The sequence below is a fragment of the Urocitellus parryii genome, chromosome 5 (assembly GCF_045843805.1).
Source record: "Urocitellus parryii isolate mUroPar1 chromosome 5, mUroPar1.hap1, whole genome shotgun sequence".
NCBI classification, from domain to species: domain Eukaryota; kingdom Metazoa; phylum Chordata; class Mammalia; order Rodentia; family Sciuridae; genus Urocitellus; species Urocitellus parryii.
In genome coordinates, this window is record NC_135535.1 from 183,605,272 (window position 1) to 183,624,158 (window position 18,887).

The 18,887-nt window shown below is 40.2% G+C and overlaps 1 protein-coding gene across 4 annotated transcripts in view; it reads right to left on the reverse strand.

The window, feature by feature from the left end:
• Dnmbp (dynamin binding protein) overlaps positions 1–18,887 on the reverse strand; it is a 97,467-nt gene that overhangs the window by 8,202 nt on the left and 70,378 nt on the right. For 3 of the 4 annotated variants that reach the window (XM_026394900.2, XM_077798866.1, XM_026394901.2), the window contains exons 5-12: positions 13,647–13,840; positions 12,797–12,896; positions 7,750–7,897; positions 6,893–6,910; positions 5,652–5,851; positions 4,023–4,153; positions 2,971–3,075; positions 227–355 (exon numbers count right to left, since the gene is read on the reverse strand). In XM_026394900.2, coding sequence (XP_026250685.2) covers positions 227–355; positions 2,971–3,075; positions 4,023–4,153; positions 5,652–5,851; positions 6,893–6,910; positions 7,750–7,897; positions 12,797–12,896; positions 13,647–13,840 — 1,025 coding nt within the window. Of the gene's footprint in view, positions 1–226; positions 356–2,970; positions 3,076–4,022; positions 4,154–4,680; positions 4,738–5,651; positions 5,852–6,892; positions 6,911–7,749; positions 7,898–12,796; positions 12,897–13,646; positions 13,841–18,887 lie in introns of those variants that run through there. The other variant, XM_077798867.1, reaches the window with a different exon arrangement.

Genomic DNA, 18,887 nt, shown 5'->3' on the forward strand with positions numbered 1-18,887 from the left:
CCAGATTAAATTTCCTAATTTTCCTTTCCTAGTTTGCCCTCTGAAACTAACTTGATCACAAAAAAAAATCCATTGAATACACACAGGCCCTACCTGTCCCCCAAACTCGGTCATATTCTGAATATAAAGTTAATATGAACATAACTGCTGGGCAGAATTAACTGTTGCATGAGCTGACATTTGAGATGACCCAGCTACAAGAAATAGGCTGAATATAGCCACTTACAAAATTCGTAAAGAGCTGGTCACTGATGTAGCGATGCACCTTCTCAAACTGCTCCAGGTCGCGGTGTCCCCTCTCCATGCACAGGTCCCACATGCTCACGGCAGCCACCACTTTCACACAAGCTGATTCCTGGAGCCAGTTAAGAGATATGAGTAAGAATACACAGAATTTTCTAGCCTTCATCACTCATCCTGTATAGAAGTCTGAAACAAAGGGTTCCATCATGCAAACTCTCTTCACTAGTATACTATTTCAACTTTGAAACGAGCATAATTTCATAAACATTTATGGGGCACACAAAGAAGCTAAGACTTCTGGTTACAGAAAAACTGGCGAGGTTTAAAGAGCCTAACATTTTTTTGTGCCCTCTAAATGACAGGCTTTCTTAATTCACCAAAAAAATAAATAAAAATTAGAACCAAGATGATTCCTGCAGAATTGATGATCAATCACCTCCCCTCCTGGAGTCCTGGCTCCCGCTTCACCTTCTCAGGAATGACTGCCCGGACCTCCCCTCCCCTCTGTCCTGCTTCCCCTACTCTGACTTCAACTCCCCTGATGATTTTCACTCTGCTTCTTCCTGTCACTGTAAAAAAATATGAATGCTTGCTAATTGTCTCCATCTCCCTTCCCACTTGGTCAAGACAGTTTGAGTCCAGTGCTGGTTTTCTTTGACTGCCTGGCACAATGTTGGGCTTTGCATTCTGAATTTTTTTTTTAAGAGAATTTTAATATTTATTTTTTAGTTTTCGGTGGACACAACATCTTTGTATGTGGTGCTGAGGATCGAACCCGGGCTGCACGCATGCCAGGCAAGCGCGCTACCACTTGAGCCACATCCCCAGCCCAGCATTCTGAATTTTTATTTTTTATTTTTTGGTACTGGGGATTGAATACAGGGCTGCTTAACCACTAAGCCACCTCCCTAGCCCTCTTTTATTTTGAGATAGGGCCTCACTAAATTGCTGAGGCTAGCTTTAAACTTGAGATCCTCCTGACTCAGCCTCAGATTACAAGCATGGGTCATCATTCCCATACCTGGCTTTGCCTTCTTTATTATGTTTAGGGATGCCTATTAAATTAACTCAAAATCTAAAAGTACTAACAACTCCATGAGGGTATTTCAGGGATAAACAAAGTAAACTGATCGGTATCAAAGCCTATCAATTACTCATACATTGGTTTGATATGTTATAATATTTTTTAGATCTTTTGTCTTTTTGTCCTATATCTATACACATAAATAAATCCAGTACTTTGCTGGGGGAATCCTCCTAATTCATCTTCAATTCAGAACTAATGTAAAACATGATGTCCTTTTTTCTTTTAGAAAAGTATTATAAAGTCCCCAAATATCAGGCCATATGCCAATATAGATACCAAATTATATGGTCAGTGAATTTTAGTTCTTCCAGGCGCTCTATCAGCTAATCTACCTAATTTTATTATTTGGCAAGACTTTTCATTTTATGTAAGTGACAAAATTGTTTTACATGTTCTCTCTTCAATTTCTGCCATTGTGGTCAAAACCAAATTGTGCTGTCCACTGAATGGCTACCAATGTTATACATATTCTATCTCAAAATATTATCATCCATTACTATGAAAATGCCTTCTAAGTTGGGGGTTCAGGCTTGCATTTGCTATAGACTCATCAAAATTAGGCAATAACCGAAGAATCTGTAAGGCAAGGGAACATACTTGGTAGCTGCCCTAATATTGTTCTTGTCAAATTTCACTTTAAGCTAATGTGTCCTGGAAAGTTTTATAAGCCTTAGTTTAGATCTAATTACATTTTTTTTTAAACCTAAAGGGAGTTATTTCAGATCAGTGGGCACACTCAATAAAAAATGAAAGATCTGGAAAACAATGTTGGATGCCCACATCAGACCTTGTAACTAAAATAAATTCCAGCTAGATCAATGATTTAAACTTAAAATAATGGCACAATAAAAACACAGGAGATATTTTTTGATCTTGGGATAGGAAAGGCCTTTCTACATGACACCAATTTAAGAAGCCATGTTTTATAGCAACACAATCCACAAAAGCTGAGTTATGGATCCAGCCTAGATGCCCATCAACATACGGATGGATAAAGAAAATTTGGTATATATATCCAATGCATTTTTATACAGCCATAAAAAATGAAATCATGTCATCTACAGGAAAATGGATGGAACTAAAGAACACGATGTTAAGTAAAATAAGCCATACTCAGGAAGTCATAAATTATGTTTTCTCTCATAAGTGGAAGCTAGAGAGTAAAAAAGGGGTAAAGGGGAATTTTCACCAAAAAAGGATGGGGATGAGTGGGGAGGGAAAAGAGGTAAAGGGGAGGTACCAGGCAATAAAACTGACCAAATGTTACGTGCACATATGAGTATATTGTAAAAAATCCTACTATTTTATAATTATGATGTACCAATAATAGTAAACAAAATTAATGCAACAGTGCTGATCTTGTAAACATTGGATTATTTTTAAATAACCTACAGGCATTCCAATGAAAAGCACATCTTGGGGCTGGGGCTCATCGGTAGCACACTTGCCTGGCAAGTGTGAGGCACTAGATTCAATTCTTAGATTTTTTATTTATTCATACATGGTGCTATCAACAACTAAAAAAAAAAAGCACATCATGTCAAAATGGTGAGTCTAGATTTCTTAACTTTCATTGAACAATATGATCCATGAACAAGAAAGTAGACAGAATTTCTAACTAGAGTGATGCTGATACTTACCCGGATATGCTGGAGGTAGAGAGAGAGGTCTCGAATAAAAGATTTAATCAATCTTTCTTGCATTCGGAAATTCTTTTCTGTTTCTTCAAATACTTCATCTTTTATCTGTTCAAAATAAACAAGTGCTGTTAGGAAATTGGGACCTTCTCTCAGTCTATCTTACTGTCAAAATTGTCTTTCTTAGGAACATCTTTCATTTAAATATTAAGACTTTAGTGTTCTCCTGAATCATACTAAACTGAATTTAAACACCTCTGTGTGGCTTGAAAGACCTCTAAAATACACATGGGCCCTCCTATCTCTAGCCTCCCCTCTTCACCATCCCCTGGCCCTGCCACACCTGCTGACCCAAGGCCTTTTCTTGAGGGGCTCTCCCTGCCTGGTAGGCCCTGTCCTCTCCCTAGGTCAAACCTGGCCCACTCCCATTAAAGCTCAGATGAACTTTTGGGCCAAGAAGAAGCTCACTTGTTGACATTTTCGTTTTTCAAAGTATTACTGACATTGGGGGATAAGTGTAAAACTTAGCAACTGAATATTTTCTGGCTTGTACTTTCTTCTAATTGTCATCCTGAATATTTGATATAATAGAATGAAGATTAGAGACTTCAGATCTGCTCTCTGCACTGTTGCTAAACTGCATTTCAAGTCATGCAATCTCCTACCTTTTGTGTCCTTATTGGTAGCATAGGGTATCCAACTAAGTGATCTCTTAAATCCTTTGTAGCTTAATATGTCTACAATTTTAGATTTGCCTCCCCAGAGAGATTACAGGTTCCTTAGAGTCTTTAAAAACCACAATAATTATTATATGCCAGCTTATCTGGCCTTCTAATTTGCCTTTGTGTATATTGTAAGTGACTCACTAAGGAACAAATGGAGGGTTGAGGGATTGGATTCACTTCATCAGTAGCTGCAGGGGCCCTGCTTCCACTGGCTACAAAACCAGAGGAGGGAGCAAGAAGGGAACTGTACCCATTGACAGCAGGCAGGCTGCCCCATGGAGCCCTGAAAAGCTGTCAGATGCACTGTGCCTTCAGGGGCAGGGATCTCACCTGGGGAGCAAAGCCAGTGAGGTGCTTCAGGTGACTGCTGACTCGGTTGGATTTCTTGATAATGGAGTGGATGTTCAGCTTGGAAATTTTCTCCATGAGGCTATCTTCATCACCCTTCCGATACTTGAGCACTAGGGGGCGAGTCAAGATGGTGAGTCAAAAAAAGCACTTTCCTGAGCCTGATTTAATGAACCTAACAACCTGAAAATATGCACATTTTCCCCAAAACTAATATAAGATAGAAATAACAACTCAAACTGGAGCTAGTGTTTGTCAAAGAGCTTACCGCTGAGTAGACAAAATATTAATCCAAATAATCATTTGTGAACAGATTCAATACCTGAAGAACAGCAGAGAGAGGCTGTGGGCAGCTGGGAGAAGAGCTCAAGAGGAAGAGGAGAGGGGCAGAGGGACAAGGGAAAGAACCAAAAGCTGGAGTCAGGGTAATATCTGAGTCTGGTGCCTGGCTCTGTCACTTAACCAAGGTATGGCCTTAAGGAGGTGGTTTTACTTTTTTGAGCCTCATTTTCCTCTGCAATAAAATGCAGAAAGTAAGAGCAATTTTGAGCCCTATAATTCCACTAAATTATAGTCTCATATACAATTGAGATCTTTATATCCAGTGGTCTCACATGGTTAAATGGTATACATTAGTTACCTGATTAACACTGTCGTATGTCAGGCACGATCTGCAGAAATGCCTAGAGATACCAACAGAAGGATTTCAGGGGGAAGACTGGATGGGAGTAGAAAGGACACTGTTGTAGAAAACGAAGACTACATCACATCAGGAGACAGAACCAAGAGAAAGGGCTCAATGGCAGGGAGCTCTCAAAGCCAGTCAGCATCATATATGAATATGGTTGATGTGACCGAGGTAGAAGATAAAGTTATCTAAAGTTATTTTAGATAACTTTAGATAAAGTGTGGAGAGCAGTAGACAGGCAGAGGTTACACAAACTAGTAACTAGTTAGCAGTTGACTACATTATGGATTCTCCAAGGATACGAAAACAAGTCAATCCAGCAATCACCATGCTACAGCACCATGGTGATTAGGGCCTCAGTATTGATAGCATGGAATGAACTGGATCTATTACTTCTCTTCTATCTAGAAGGAAGGTGTCTGGTCAACTGATGGTAAGGTGCTGGAAGGGAACGTGAGGGGCAGGAATGAGGGGACCCCGGGAGGCAGGCAGATTGAGGTTTTTCTAAAAGAAGATTAAAAAGTCCCAAGTTTACAGGAGGCAGTTAAGACCTCCAATTACCTGTGTAGAGAAATCTGAGCAGGGATTGAAGAGAACCGCCCTAAATGAGCAGAGCAAAGGTGCATGCTGCAGACCTCTCCTGGGCAAGCCCTGTCCAGTCTGCCTGGTCTGGGGTCAAGGCTCTCACTGCTTGCTGCTTTGTCACTGGCACCTTATTTCCAATGGCCCACAGAGGTGCTTTTCTTACTATTACTCTATTTTTTTTCCCCGGCTATCACATTTGTTCCAAATTCTACTACCCTTTCTTTACCACAACCCTATTACACCTGTCACCTGCCTTGTCCAACCCTGAAGTAATTCTTTCAAGAAGGAAGGCATTCTCACAGGGCACACCGACTTTTCAGCAGTAAAGCTGTTCTTACCCAGGTCCTTTCGACGTTTATATTCATTAATGTTAACGTTGATTTCTTTGACAGCAAGGACTGCGCTGGTTAAAGGCACTTTATCTGGGTGGGATTCTGGAGTGGAATTCAGCAGCTCTATTAGCAGAAGCGGGTAGCGCATCACTCTCTGTACTGGTTTGATGAGGAAGGAGCCCAGGTTAATATAATTGGTGCATCCCCTGTAAAGAAGGCAAAAAGAACTTCAGTCAGTTGTCAATAATACAGTGTCTCGGGATTCTGTTATTCCTGAATAGGGCTCTGTCCCTTTACTCTGCTTTCCAGTGTCCTTCATTCAACAAATACATTGCTCAATGACTGGCCCACGTTCTAAGAAATGTGTTGGTAGGGATCTTTGTTGTTGTGCAGACATTACAGAGAGCACTTACACAGACTAAGACTGTGTCGCAGACAATATGGGTCCTCCATTGTATACATGGTCTATTGTTAATTGAAAGTTTGTTATGATTATTTACTGGGCATCTGATAAATACCAAATACTTCTAGGTGCTGGGAATTTAACCGTGATCAAAAAAGTCCCTGCTATGTAGGGATTAGACAGGCAATAAACAAATAAATATAAAAAGTGCTATGGAAAAAATATGGCAAGGGAAGTCTACTTCTAGGTTTCTATCCATAAAGAACATAAAATCATAAAATCAGCTTACTACAGTGACATCAATGTTTAGAGCAGCTCAATTCACAATAGCTAAGCTATGGAAGCCAACCTAGGTGCCCTTCATCCAATGAATGGATAAAGAAAATGTGGTACATACACATAATGGGATATTACTCAGCCATAGAGAAGAATGAAATTATGGCATCTGCCAATAAATGGACAGAACTAGAGAAATAAGCCAATCCCCAAAAACCAAAGGCCAAATGTTCTCTCTGATGTGTAGATGCTAACACACAATAGGGGGAGGAGGGAAGAATAGAAGTTCATTGAATTAGAAAAAGGGAATGAAGGCGGGGGATGGGAATAGAAAAGACAATAGAGTAAATTGGACATAACTTTCCTATGTTCATATATGAATACATGATCAGTGTAACTTGACATAATGTACAACCACAAGAATGGGAGGTATGAATGTTTGTAAAATATGTCAAAATACACTCTGCTGTCACAAATAAAATAAAAATAAATAAAAGAAAGTCACCCTTTGAAGGGTTAGGAAAAATCAACAGAATGAGCTCACACATCAAGTAGCAAGAGTACTTACCATTCACTGTACAGGGTCCTACAGGGCAGGGGGCATGAGGACAAAGAGAGAGAGCTTATTAGAGAGATGACATTAATTTTTTTCATTCTTCTTAGAATTTACCTACACACTGGGAAAAAATTACATGGGATAAAAGAAAATGAGGAATGTCTATGGTGGCATATCTAGTCTCTTAAAGTTAGTAAGCCCCTATCTTCACTTTGATCTATTTATCTGTACATTTATAACTTGCCTAAGACCAGGAAAATCTTATCTAAGAAGGTATACTTGGTCTTCTCATATATGCTCTTTATTTTTTTTTTAATACTGAGCATTGAACCTATGCACACTAACCACTGAGCTACATCTCCACATCCTCAGCTTTTTTTATTCTTCATTCTGAGATAGGATCTCACTAAGTTGCTGAAACTGGCCTTGAATTTGCAATCCTCCTGCCTTAGCCTCCTTGTTCCTGGGATTACAGGGTTATGCTACCACACCTGGTTCTTATACGTTCTTGTTTATTTGGACCAAACTATCTTCTTGAGTTCTGCTTTTCCTTTTTCTTCATCTTCCTTTATTTTCCCCAATACTGGGGACTGAACCCTAGGCCTTATGTATGCTAGGTAAGTGCTCTAATTCCTGGCTGCTTCCTACCCAAAATGTTGACTTAATACTTGGTACAGGGAACAAGTGGTTTAAATGGCCAAAAATACAAGCAGGAAACCTTTAAGATTTCCATGTATATAATGAGAAAAGGGCAAGCAGGTCATTTAATGGATCCTGTTTAAGATATGACAGACAGGTGTCATAAGAAGTCTGGGCAAATACAGGCTGACTGCTACAACAACAATAGAAGCAAAGTGGTCGAATCCTACTTGAGATCTGCCAAGGAGTTCTGAAGATGCTTCTGGATCTTCTCATCCTTCTCATAGATTTCCAGCAATGAAATGGCCTCATCATGATTCTGGCAGTAGACCTTGTATGTTCCCTCAAGTTCATCCCGGTGGTCAAGAAATACAGGTCCTTTGGAGTACATAAAGGCATACAGCAATATCAGTAACTTTCTTCTCGTTATCATAAAGTGTATCACCAAATTTTAACATCAGCTAAATCCTGTTATAAGACTTGAGGAGGTATCCATCAAATTAATACATTTCCATGTAATAGCTTAAAGTTGGAATCATTTAAAGCAGAATTAACATTTTACAGAACTACAGATTAAACCCAGGAGTGCTCTACCACTGAGTTATATCCTCAGCCCTTTCTATTTTATTTTGAGATGGGGTTTCACTAAGTTGCCCAGCCTGGCCTTGAACTTGTGATCCTCCTGCCTCAGCTTCTCAAGTAGCTAGGATTATAGACATGCACCACTGCAGTGAGCCCAAGCAAAATGTAGAGAACCACCTTATTTATGTATTTATTTTTTAGAACCCACACACAGCTATTCCCTGAAGTCCATTTAATTACAGTAAGGCATTTATAAGCATCCTCCATGTGGGCGTGTGATCAGAACCCTATAAGAATCCCCTCACACTCCAATCTCCAGGAAAATCTGCACAAGGACAAAGAAATCCTTCTACAACAGTGGTTTCTGACTTTTATTTGTGCATAAATTAAAAACATAGGATAAGTGCAATTTATTATGTTATACTATATTATATTTGTAATGTTTTAAAAAGCCCTAATCTGTGGTATAACAACACATGTATTTCTTTTTTTTTTTAAATATTTTTTAGTTGTCAATGGATCTTTATTTTATTTTTTTATTTATATGTGGTGCTGAAAATTGAACCCAGTATCTCACACATGCTAGGCAAGCGCTCTACCACTGAGCCACAAACCCCAGCCCCACATGTACTTCTTTATACAGCATTAAACAAAAAAATACAGCAATCAGCATGACAATCACCATACTTTCAGTGACACAAGAAACCAGGAAACATTGCTTCTAGTTAAATGTTGCTGAAACTTTAAGATAATTGCAACAATCTAATGTGATATAAACCCCTGACCTCACCTGGTAACAGTCACAGATATTGCTAATACTTCATGGTTGTTCCTATGTTCACACTTTATACATGTTAAATTTCAGCTCAAAATTTGTAAAAATTTTTTTCTAACCAAATCCATATACTCTGAAATCTATTCACAGGCTCCTGGTCCATGGCCAGTTAGGCATATAGAGCATATAGTTTCCTAACCAAACTTCTACACAGAAGTTTCTTTTATAGCTGCTTCCTGAGTGTGCTGATTCCCTGGCTTGTTAAAATTATTCTTCCTCTTGCCCTGTTCCTTCTGTCAATATACTCCGTCCTTCTACCTTCAGCTTGCAGTGCTCCACAAGAAAACACCTCATCCTTGTTCTCCTCCTTCAAATATGATCCTACTTCCTGCGTCCCCATGACTGTTCCTACTATGGCTCTGGGCATAACCTTCCCTCAGGGGACCCCAATCCATTCTCTATAATGTCACCTTTATTCTTGTGTTGTGTCCCACAGAATTCCCTGTTCTTGAAGAGATCGGTTTCTTTAAGTTAAATCTATTCCCTGATGTACGGCTCCTTTCTCTAAGAGAAACTGGATTGTTTTCTGCCACCTCACCACCTGCCACCCGTCTAACTGAAGTCTCACTTCCACCTCCTGCACTCAGCAGACACAGCAGTGAGAGTGAGGCTGCTACTTTTTGATCTTTGGAGCGACTGAATTCCTGAGCCTCCAATGTGTTCATTCCCACCATCCTGGATTTCCCTGCCTTTTTCTCTGCATTTTTCCTTCTATCCCATTCCTGACCAGCATCTGAGAACTCTCACTTGCTGGCGACTAATATCAGTCACACCCTCTGTTCACTGTACATCACCACCAACTAGCAGAGCTATACTCCAGTTTCCAGGGATGCATGATCCAAAAATGGGCCATGAAATCTACTTAATGGGTCAAGATCAGCATTTTTTAAATGAAATAAAATGGAAAAGGACACATGAGAAAACATCACATATAGTAAAACAACATGTATCCTGTGCCATTATGTAAAACACCCCCCCAAAAAAATGTTTAAAATAACTTAAAATCACAGCCTGGGTCACATAAACTGTTGGGAGATACACTGTAGAGAGGACAGTCTACATTATGTGCTGCCATTGTGTGGCTGAAAAAAATGGAGCTAAGGAACTGGGGTAGAGAAAATGTGCAACTGATGGTATGTGATAAACTGTCTCTGGGAAGAGACTTAAGGACACTAGTAACTGGTGGCTTCTGGTTGAGAAGAGCAGGGTGGCTGGGAACAGAGAGGAGGCTTTTCATTAAGTGTTTTTTTTTGTACCTTTCTAATTTTGTGCTATGTAAATGTATTAAAATAAAAATTAGACTAAAAAATACATTTCTCTCTCTCTCTGTTTCCTGGCTGCTGTGAAGCAAGCACCTTTCTTCTGTTAAGTCCTCTTGCCACAATGTTCTGCCTCAACCTGGGCCCAGAGCGATGGAGTTGGCTGACTGTGGACTGAACCTCTGAAACCTTTCAGATTATCTTCAGGCCCCACTTCTTAAAGATCTCACCTCCCAACATCATCACCCTGGGGACCAAACTCACAACATAGGAATCTTGGGGGACAAACCACATTCATACCACAGTGCCTGCTTTGTGCTAGGTACTGGGAATAGAATACTTCTAATTCTGCCATGGGCTGCCTTCTGAGTGGAGGTCCTCCTCATTTCATCTGGGATCCAACCCACCCACAGGGGGCCTTCTACAGGGATGCTCTCCTCATCCAGCTCAGGCTCTGACATCCTGCTTTGGGTCACGGCTGGATGGATGCCCTCCTTACCTTGCTTAACCTGGGACACTTTGTGTCAAGCATCTTTAATGCTGACATACCATCTTCACCCTCCATGAACTCCACCCAGAACACTGGCTGCCATCTCCTGCCTGGACACTTTACTCACCCTATTCAGGCTCTGACACCCAGCTCTCCTTACAGCTCAGAGTTCCTTCCCATCTGCGGATCTTCCCACTTTTGTTTTTTTTACCATATTTACCGCTAATCTTTTTTCCATATATTTTTAAATATGCTGATAATTAACTATGGTTTTCTATTTTTATCCTGTTTGTAAAAACACATTTGCCCAAGACATTAAGAATATTTCATAATAAAAATTTTAAAAATATCTTAAATAAAAAAGGAATGATTCATGTTAACATAAATGACACTTAAAAATAAAATAAAAATATACTAAAGTTTTTAAAAAATTGCTTATATAATTCATATCAATCTGTAAAACCTTTGCTAATGGTTTCACAAAGCTTTAATTTGCCTTTCTTGTCCTTTTCAGATCCTGCACTTATCAGATGATCAAATCCTGTCCTTTACCATTCCCCACTGAAGGAACTGGCTGGCCTTGGGGGTGACAGTCCAAAGCTACACTGCAGTGTTCACCCCCCACACACACATATGTGCCCTGCCTGCAGCCCCTCTGTAAGGCAGGGCCACCCTGGCCTGGCTGCTAAGCCATTCAATTTCCACGATTCTCCACCACATTTCCCTCTGTGCCTCAACACAGCTAAGCCTGCCACCTGAGCTTTGCTTGACTTAGGACAAGAAACGAAGGGAAGAAGAAAAAATACTAAGTGTCATACAGCAGTGTGATGATGCCTGGCCTGGGGATTTCCCAGAGGCAAGACCACCTCAGTGCAGGTGCAACTCTCACAAACCTACACCTCAATTCGCCCTGACAAGAACAGCTTACCCTCCCTTTGTGAAAGAAACAGCTGCCAACTGACCTGGCATGAACATAGGTATGAAGAAGGGGGAAGAACCCCCAGGCTCAGCTGGGTCTGAACGGAGGGCCTCTTGGTCAGGCGGTCCTCTGACCCCTGACTCTATCTGGCCCAGGCCCTCAGCCTGCTCCTGCTGTCCATCCTATGTAAGAACAAACCATTTGCTATAAACTGTAAAGTCTTGAGTCATCTTTGATGTGAATGGGACTAAAGGAGAAAAGTCACCCTAGGAAGCTCGTTAACTAGGACTAGTAGAAAACTGAACACGACAACAAGTAACAGAACAAATTGGAAGAAAAATGAGTAATTACTTGATTATAATTAATCCCTCTCATTGCTTTTATAATTCAAATAAATGAATTATAGGTACTTATAAAATCTTATAAATTGGCCCTTATGCTTTATTATTACATTAAAGCTGGGTCACCGTGGCTTCTTTCTAGTCAACTCATCATTGGCTCCTCCTTTCTCACCTTCCTGGCCTCCAGCAGCAAGGCCCCAGGCTGCCGTTTCTTTACTCCTCTATAAAGTGACAGACATACAGTTGTATTCTATGACTGACACAGAGGTTAGTGGTGTGAACTTGGAAGACAAAGACCTGAGCTGAATGTCAGCCCATCGATTACTAGCCATGTATACACAGGCAGATTTCCTTCACTTTCCTCATCTGTAATACAAGACTCAAGAGTAGAGAACTGAGATCCAGTGTGATAATCTTGAGATGCGGAGTGTGTGATAAACACTCAAGAAACATTAACAAGGTTGCACTGTCCTTCACATTCCTCAGCCACTTCCCCCTTCCTTCAGGAGGACAGAGCCCTTATTTTGTTCCCATATTCACTTTTCCCCAGGTAAGTTGGGTAAATGCTGCCTAGTCTAACCCAACAACATGACCCCTTGCCCCATTCCAGTGATCAGTTTAGGAACATTGGGACTCAGTTCTGGACAATGGCTGGGCCACAACCATCAGTCTGAAAGACACCGTACTCTATGACATCTAAAACTTCTATTACTAACATACTTTACCACCTCAAAACAAGCTGAGGTTAAAGGAGAAGCAGCAGTCAAGTAACCTAGCGTAATGTTTAGCACCACGAAGGCCCCTTCCCACCCCCTACCTCCCATCGCTGAAACAATGGCAGGAGCTCATACCTACAGCATTGCTGATTTCCAGGGCAGCCAATAATTGTTTTGAGACCTTAATCACCATTGGCATATTTCCAAAAAGCCCTTCAAAATCGATGTTTGGTACCTGAGAAAAGGAAACAAAGTATAAAGATGCATGGAAATGAAATTAATGGCATATCACTAATATTAAGAACGTCTCTTCAAGGATTACACAAAATTTGCCCAGGTCATAGTCTTTACTTGCTTTCACCAAAAAGTTTCTAGGACAGAGACTTCTAACTTTTAGTGACACACTTTATCCTCAATTCAACTATGCTTCAGTTTGGATGTAGAGTATCCCCAAGAGGGCCATGTGTTGAAAGGACTGATTGCTAGCTTGTAGCACTACTGGGATGTGGGGGATCTTTAAGAGGGAGGGCTTAGTGGAAAGAAGTCAGGTCACTGGGGACATGCCCTTAAAGGGGATCCTGGGACCCTGGCCCCTTCTTTTCTTCTCTCTGATTCCTGGCTGCCATGAGGTGAGCAGCTCTGTTCTACATGCTCTCCCCACCATGATGTTCTCTCTCACCACAGGTCCCAGAGCAATGGAGCCAGCTAATCAAGAACAGAAACCTCTGAGACTGAACCCAAATAAATCCTTCTTCCTTATAAGTTGCTTACCTCAGGTACTGTGTCACAGCAATGGAAAGCTGACTAATACAAACTACTCTTTGCTCCTTCCCCACCATCACCTTAGTCTATAATTATAATGCAACAGCCATCAGAGACTTTATTTCAAACCCAATAAATCTGTGGTGAGAACTCCCACATCCTAATGCTTCAGGTTTGGAGGACCACGTTCAAAGCCAGGCTAATTGTGTCCACTAGTTCCCACCTGTGCCTGCTGCAGGGGAATCATAATCCGCTCAATGCACATTTCCAGGTCCCGAATATAGTCTCTTTCTGTCTGAAGAAGTTCTTCCACCACCTTGGCTCTCTTCTCCAACATCCTCTGCTCTGGGTTTTCAGTGGACACAGATCCAGAAGGAGCCACCAGAGAAGAAGACTGAGAGGAGAGGAGTGTCATTTCTAGAAGGAAAAGAGAACTGTTCAGAAGCTCTGAGTGTGAGAGCAGGACTCTTCTTCAACAGCTGAAGTTGGGAAGAAGCATTCCTTGAGAGCTAAATCTCTCTCTGTTGTTAGCCAATCATCATTGAATCTGACTGAAGTTGTCAGTTCTAAATACAAATGGATGGAGAGCTTAGCAAGCCATGCCTGCAGAGAATTCTGACTGTGCAATACCATTTCTAGACTGTCCTAAAAAGAAGTCAGCTCACTCAGGAGGACAAACAGTATTTACAAGTTCTTTGTGAAAGAGGCTGGAAAGGGGTGCAGGCTTTATGGAGAACCATACTCAGCCAGGTACAATGGAGCACACCTGTAATCTCAGCGGCTCAGGAGGCTCAGACAAAAGATTTGCAAGTTCAAGGTCAGCCTCCACAACTTAGTGAGATCCTGTCTCAAAATAAAAAAGGCCTGGGGATGTGGCTTAATGGTTTAAGCATCCTTGGGTTCAATCGAAAGAGAGAAAGAGAACTGCTTTCACTGAATAAGCTATAAGGCCTTCTCCCTGACCTCAGCAGTAAAAATACCAAGCTAGAAAATAAAAACATCGATACTGCACATTAAAAAGAATATTATAGGGAACATACAATGGCAACTTGCCAATGGGAAGATAAAAATTAGGAATCCTCCATCTGAGATCTGGTAATTGCTGGGCCTGTCATTTATCATTCACTATGATGGTCAATCAACATTAGCCAAAAGTTAGGGAAAAAACCCAACAACTTAGAGTCTCCCTGTTGAAACATCAATCAAGACCCAAAGCAGATTTGGTTACTTCACACGTCCTAGAAGACAGATACAAAATATTCTAAACATGAAGTTCTTTGATGGTATTGTCAATTACAAGAACTTTTGCAGAACTAGATTGCATGATTCTAAAAATGTAAACAAATATGTACCTTGTTATTATCTCTTATAATTACCTGTTCCTTAGAGGTACAGGATGAGTTATTTACGAAGATGGGACAGCATTTGTTCATTTAAAATGCACATCAACAACTAAAACAAACAATTGAAAAAATTCAACAGGGAAATGATCTCTACTTAGTTTGCTTCAAATTCCTTAAGACCCACTTAAACTTAACTGCAAATTTGGCAAGTAAATATAATTTTAAGTATGAATATGATTGTGAGAAGCAAAAACACAAGTGTTCCAACCACTATGGGAAGCTATAGTGTCTTTCACAGATTTTATTCTCGAGAAATCTTTCCTATTGACCGTTCTCTAAGGATTTAGGGATTCCAATATTTAAAAAATAATGCAGCTAGATTCTGGTTTCTAAAATCCCTTCTCCATTAAAAGGAAACAGGGTTCTTTGGAAAAATGGCTAATTTCAGGGAGGGGGCAGGTAATGCTATAGAGGAGCCTGAAATATCCTGTGACGGAAAGCAAGGAAGACGTGATGGAAGGGGCTCCCACTGACCCAGTCTGGCACAATCTGAATATGAACCTAAGTTAGCACATCAACAGAATATAATCCACTGAATAGAATGAAAATCCATAGCAGAGCATACGCTTGTAATTCCAGTGGCTTGGGAGGCTAAGGTAGGAGGATCCCAAGTTCAAAGCCAGCCTCAGCAACTCAGTAAGACCCTGTCTGTAGATAAAATACTAAAAAGGGCTAGAAATGTGGCTCTGTGGTTAAGTGTTCCAGTACCAAAAAATAAAATAAATAAAAAATAATAAAAATCCATAATTTCACACTGATAAGTACATAAATAGAGGAGAAAACAATCTTTTTTTTTTTTTAAAGAGAGAGTGAGAAAGGAGGGAGAGAGAGAGAGAGAATTTTAATATTTATTTTTTTTAGTTCTCGGCGGACACAACATCTTTGTTTGTATGTGGTGCTGAGGATAGAACCCGGGCCGCACGCATGCCAGGCGAGCGCGATACCGCTTGAGCCACAACCCCAGCCCGAGGAGAAAACAATCTTATGGTAGAATATCAATTCACAAACAGCAGAAGAAATGATGGAGTTAGAAAATCACCATTTTGCAATCAGGAGGAAATTTGGTTCAGGTACAAAAAAACCACCAACAGGCAATTCTGGTGCTACTGGTGAGGCTGAATGATGATCAGAATATGTGCATAGTTTTTTAAACTGCTTATTACAATTTACATATTAATTATAAAAATGAAAAAAAAATAGAGAAATGGAAAATACTATGACCTATTATTACCAAGAAGGGACAAACACACATGTGCTCCACATCATGTCTAGAAGCGATACAATATCCCTTGTGCAGTATACCAGTCACAAATGCATGAATTGACACAAGTCTTGAAGAAACATCAAACTCAAATTAAGGATTTGTGTCCTTCAAAATGCAATGTCATTAAAGACAAATACCCCTGAGGAACAGTTCCCACAAAACAAGACTAAGGAGATGACAGCTTAATATATCCTGACTCTATCTTGGATCCTGATTTGAAGAAAAAAGTCACTACAAAGTACACTACTAGGACAATGGTAGTGCACTCCTGCAATCCCAACAGCTTGGGAGACTGAAACAGGAGGATCACAAAGTGCAAGGCCAGCCTGGGCAACAGAACAAGACCCTGTCTCAAAATGAATTTAAAAAGACTGAGGATGTCCCTCAGTGATAGAGCATCTCTGGGTTCAATCCCCAGCATCACAAAGCAAACAAACCAAAAAATGAATAATATGCTAATAATAATGACCACATCAGCTGAAAATTTCCCGAAGTGGCAAATCTACTGTGGCCATACAAGAGAGTACCCATGTTCATACAAATTACATACCTAATGGACCTAGTCACAAATATGTACTGAAGCCTCATACTAAAGGCACAACACATGCAATTTATTCTCAAATAACTGTGAAGAAAAAAAATAGGGAAAAACAAAGAATTAAAAACAAAAACATGGCAAAATATTAAATACGATGATTTTAAATAAAGAATATAAAGGAGACTCTTTGTATTATTGCAATTTTCTGTAAACATGATATTCAAAACAAAGTTTAAACAGACATAATAGAAAAATATCTTTCTTGAAGAAATATCCTTTTAGTTTTTGGTAGAATAAATGGTATAATTTCAAGTATAACTCTCATTTCATCACAATGCTAAAATATGGTTCTAAATTAATTGTGATGTAGACACTATTTTTACAGTGTTGCATTTATGAGGCAAGTGCTGTTTTCAGTGAGCTACACTCCCGGTGCCATAAAATTTATTCTTAATGGACTTGTTTTACATTTTCTTTGTAACTTTAAAGAAATAGGTTCTTGGTGCCAAATATGACAAGTTTAGAAAAGAAATTCATTTTTAATGCAAGACTAGAAGGTTTTGGAAAGAGAGAACATGTACTGAATTCCTACCACATATGAATTTACAGTCTATATCCCTGAATTCATTTCATGTGCACACCAAAACTTTAAAGCAGGTATTACTACTCCTACTTAATAGATTTAAAAACCTAGGTTTTGAGAAGCTGACCAATACCACAGAGGTTATGCGGCCAGTAAATGGCAGTTTTGGAAACACGACCTAAATATATTTAAATCCAAATCCTATGTACTTAGTCAACGCCATTTTACTTCCCTAGCCTGGAATCTCCACTAGAAAAGATCAGGGGCCTATTTGCTTCAAATCTTAATAATTCCCTGGACAATATTCTCTTCCAGGATTCAAAGTTCTATTAATTGTGGTAGTTGAAAGCACAAAGTACCAGCAAGCACTTACTCATCAAGCAGAGTATATCCAGAGGGTTCAATTTCTTTTTTACATTAAAACCAAGAAAAAGAAATAACAAATCTTTCAAACTCTCAGCAGTTTTTTTTCAGATGTGATTTATAGGCTTTTGAACAACCTTTAAAAAACAAAACCCAAAACACTTTAGTGTGATTAAAAACCCCTATGTTTTTGCTAAATTGCAGTTTCCTAGGAATTATCCCTAAGAATCTCATTCAGCAAATCTGGATGGGAACCACCTCGAATTTGCAAATTTAACAAAACCCTAGGTGTTTCAGAACAGACCAGTAATCTTCAGGCTCCATAAACCTATTAACACTCCAGGAATTTTCAAATAGGAGGTCAAATAAAGTTATCTGGCTTGAAGAGACTCCAAATATAAAAACAATTTTCCCCTTATTCCACATAATATGCTAATAAAAAAGTCTGATCTAAGGGTATAGTGAGCTCAGGCACTTGCCTCGAATATGTGAGGCCCTGTGTTGGATCCCCAGCACACATGCATGCATACATGAGTAAATAAATAAAATAGATATTTAGTTTCTGGGACAACCAAATGAGGGGGAAATGGCCTTTGCCCTTAGTCTGCTACAGTCAGAACAGGCTTGAATCTTGGATTTTCCACTTCTTAGGTGGGGACTCCTGGAAATGTTCACCTCTGGGCCTCAATTTCCCCATCTGTAAAATGAAGAGAATAATACTGGCTTTGCAGAGTCACCAAGGGAATTAAATATGGTAATAAGTTTGTCCTTTCCCCAAGATGGGCCAGAATTTGCTGTGTGCACCATATTAAGATAAAATTCAGAGTAGAAAAATGCCACGTGCATAGACTCTAAATTTTTTTCCTCTAAGAACAATAACATCTGGGGATTTGCAAGCACAAGAGGAAACTAGGCTCGGTATCAGATCTCGAATAAAATGCACAGACCAGCTCTCACTTTCTTCCTAAGATGGCCCTGCAGGTGTTAAGGAGCTGGGGCTGTCTGCATTAATTTACTTTCCTTGGGTGGTAGCTCCCGCCTCAAGGCCATTCCTTCTCAAGTTAGTGGTTCATCCCCAGGTTCATTTCCCACAGGTCTAAGGAAGCTAACTCGCAGCTTACCAAGGCTCTAACACAACACTTCAAAGAGCAACCTCTTCCCTGCCCCGGGAATTTGGTTGCCTTCGGCAGGCAAAACTTCTGTCTCCGGGCGGGCGAGGTCCCAGGCCGCCAGGACCTGGCTCAGGGCCCCCTCTCTTTGTGCCGGCTCCCACGGCTCCCATAGCCCCAGCAGGTACCTGCGGTGCCCAAAGC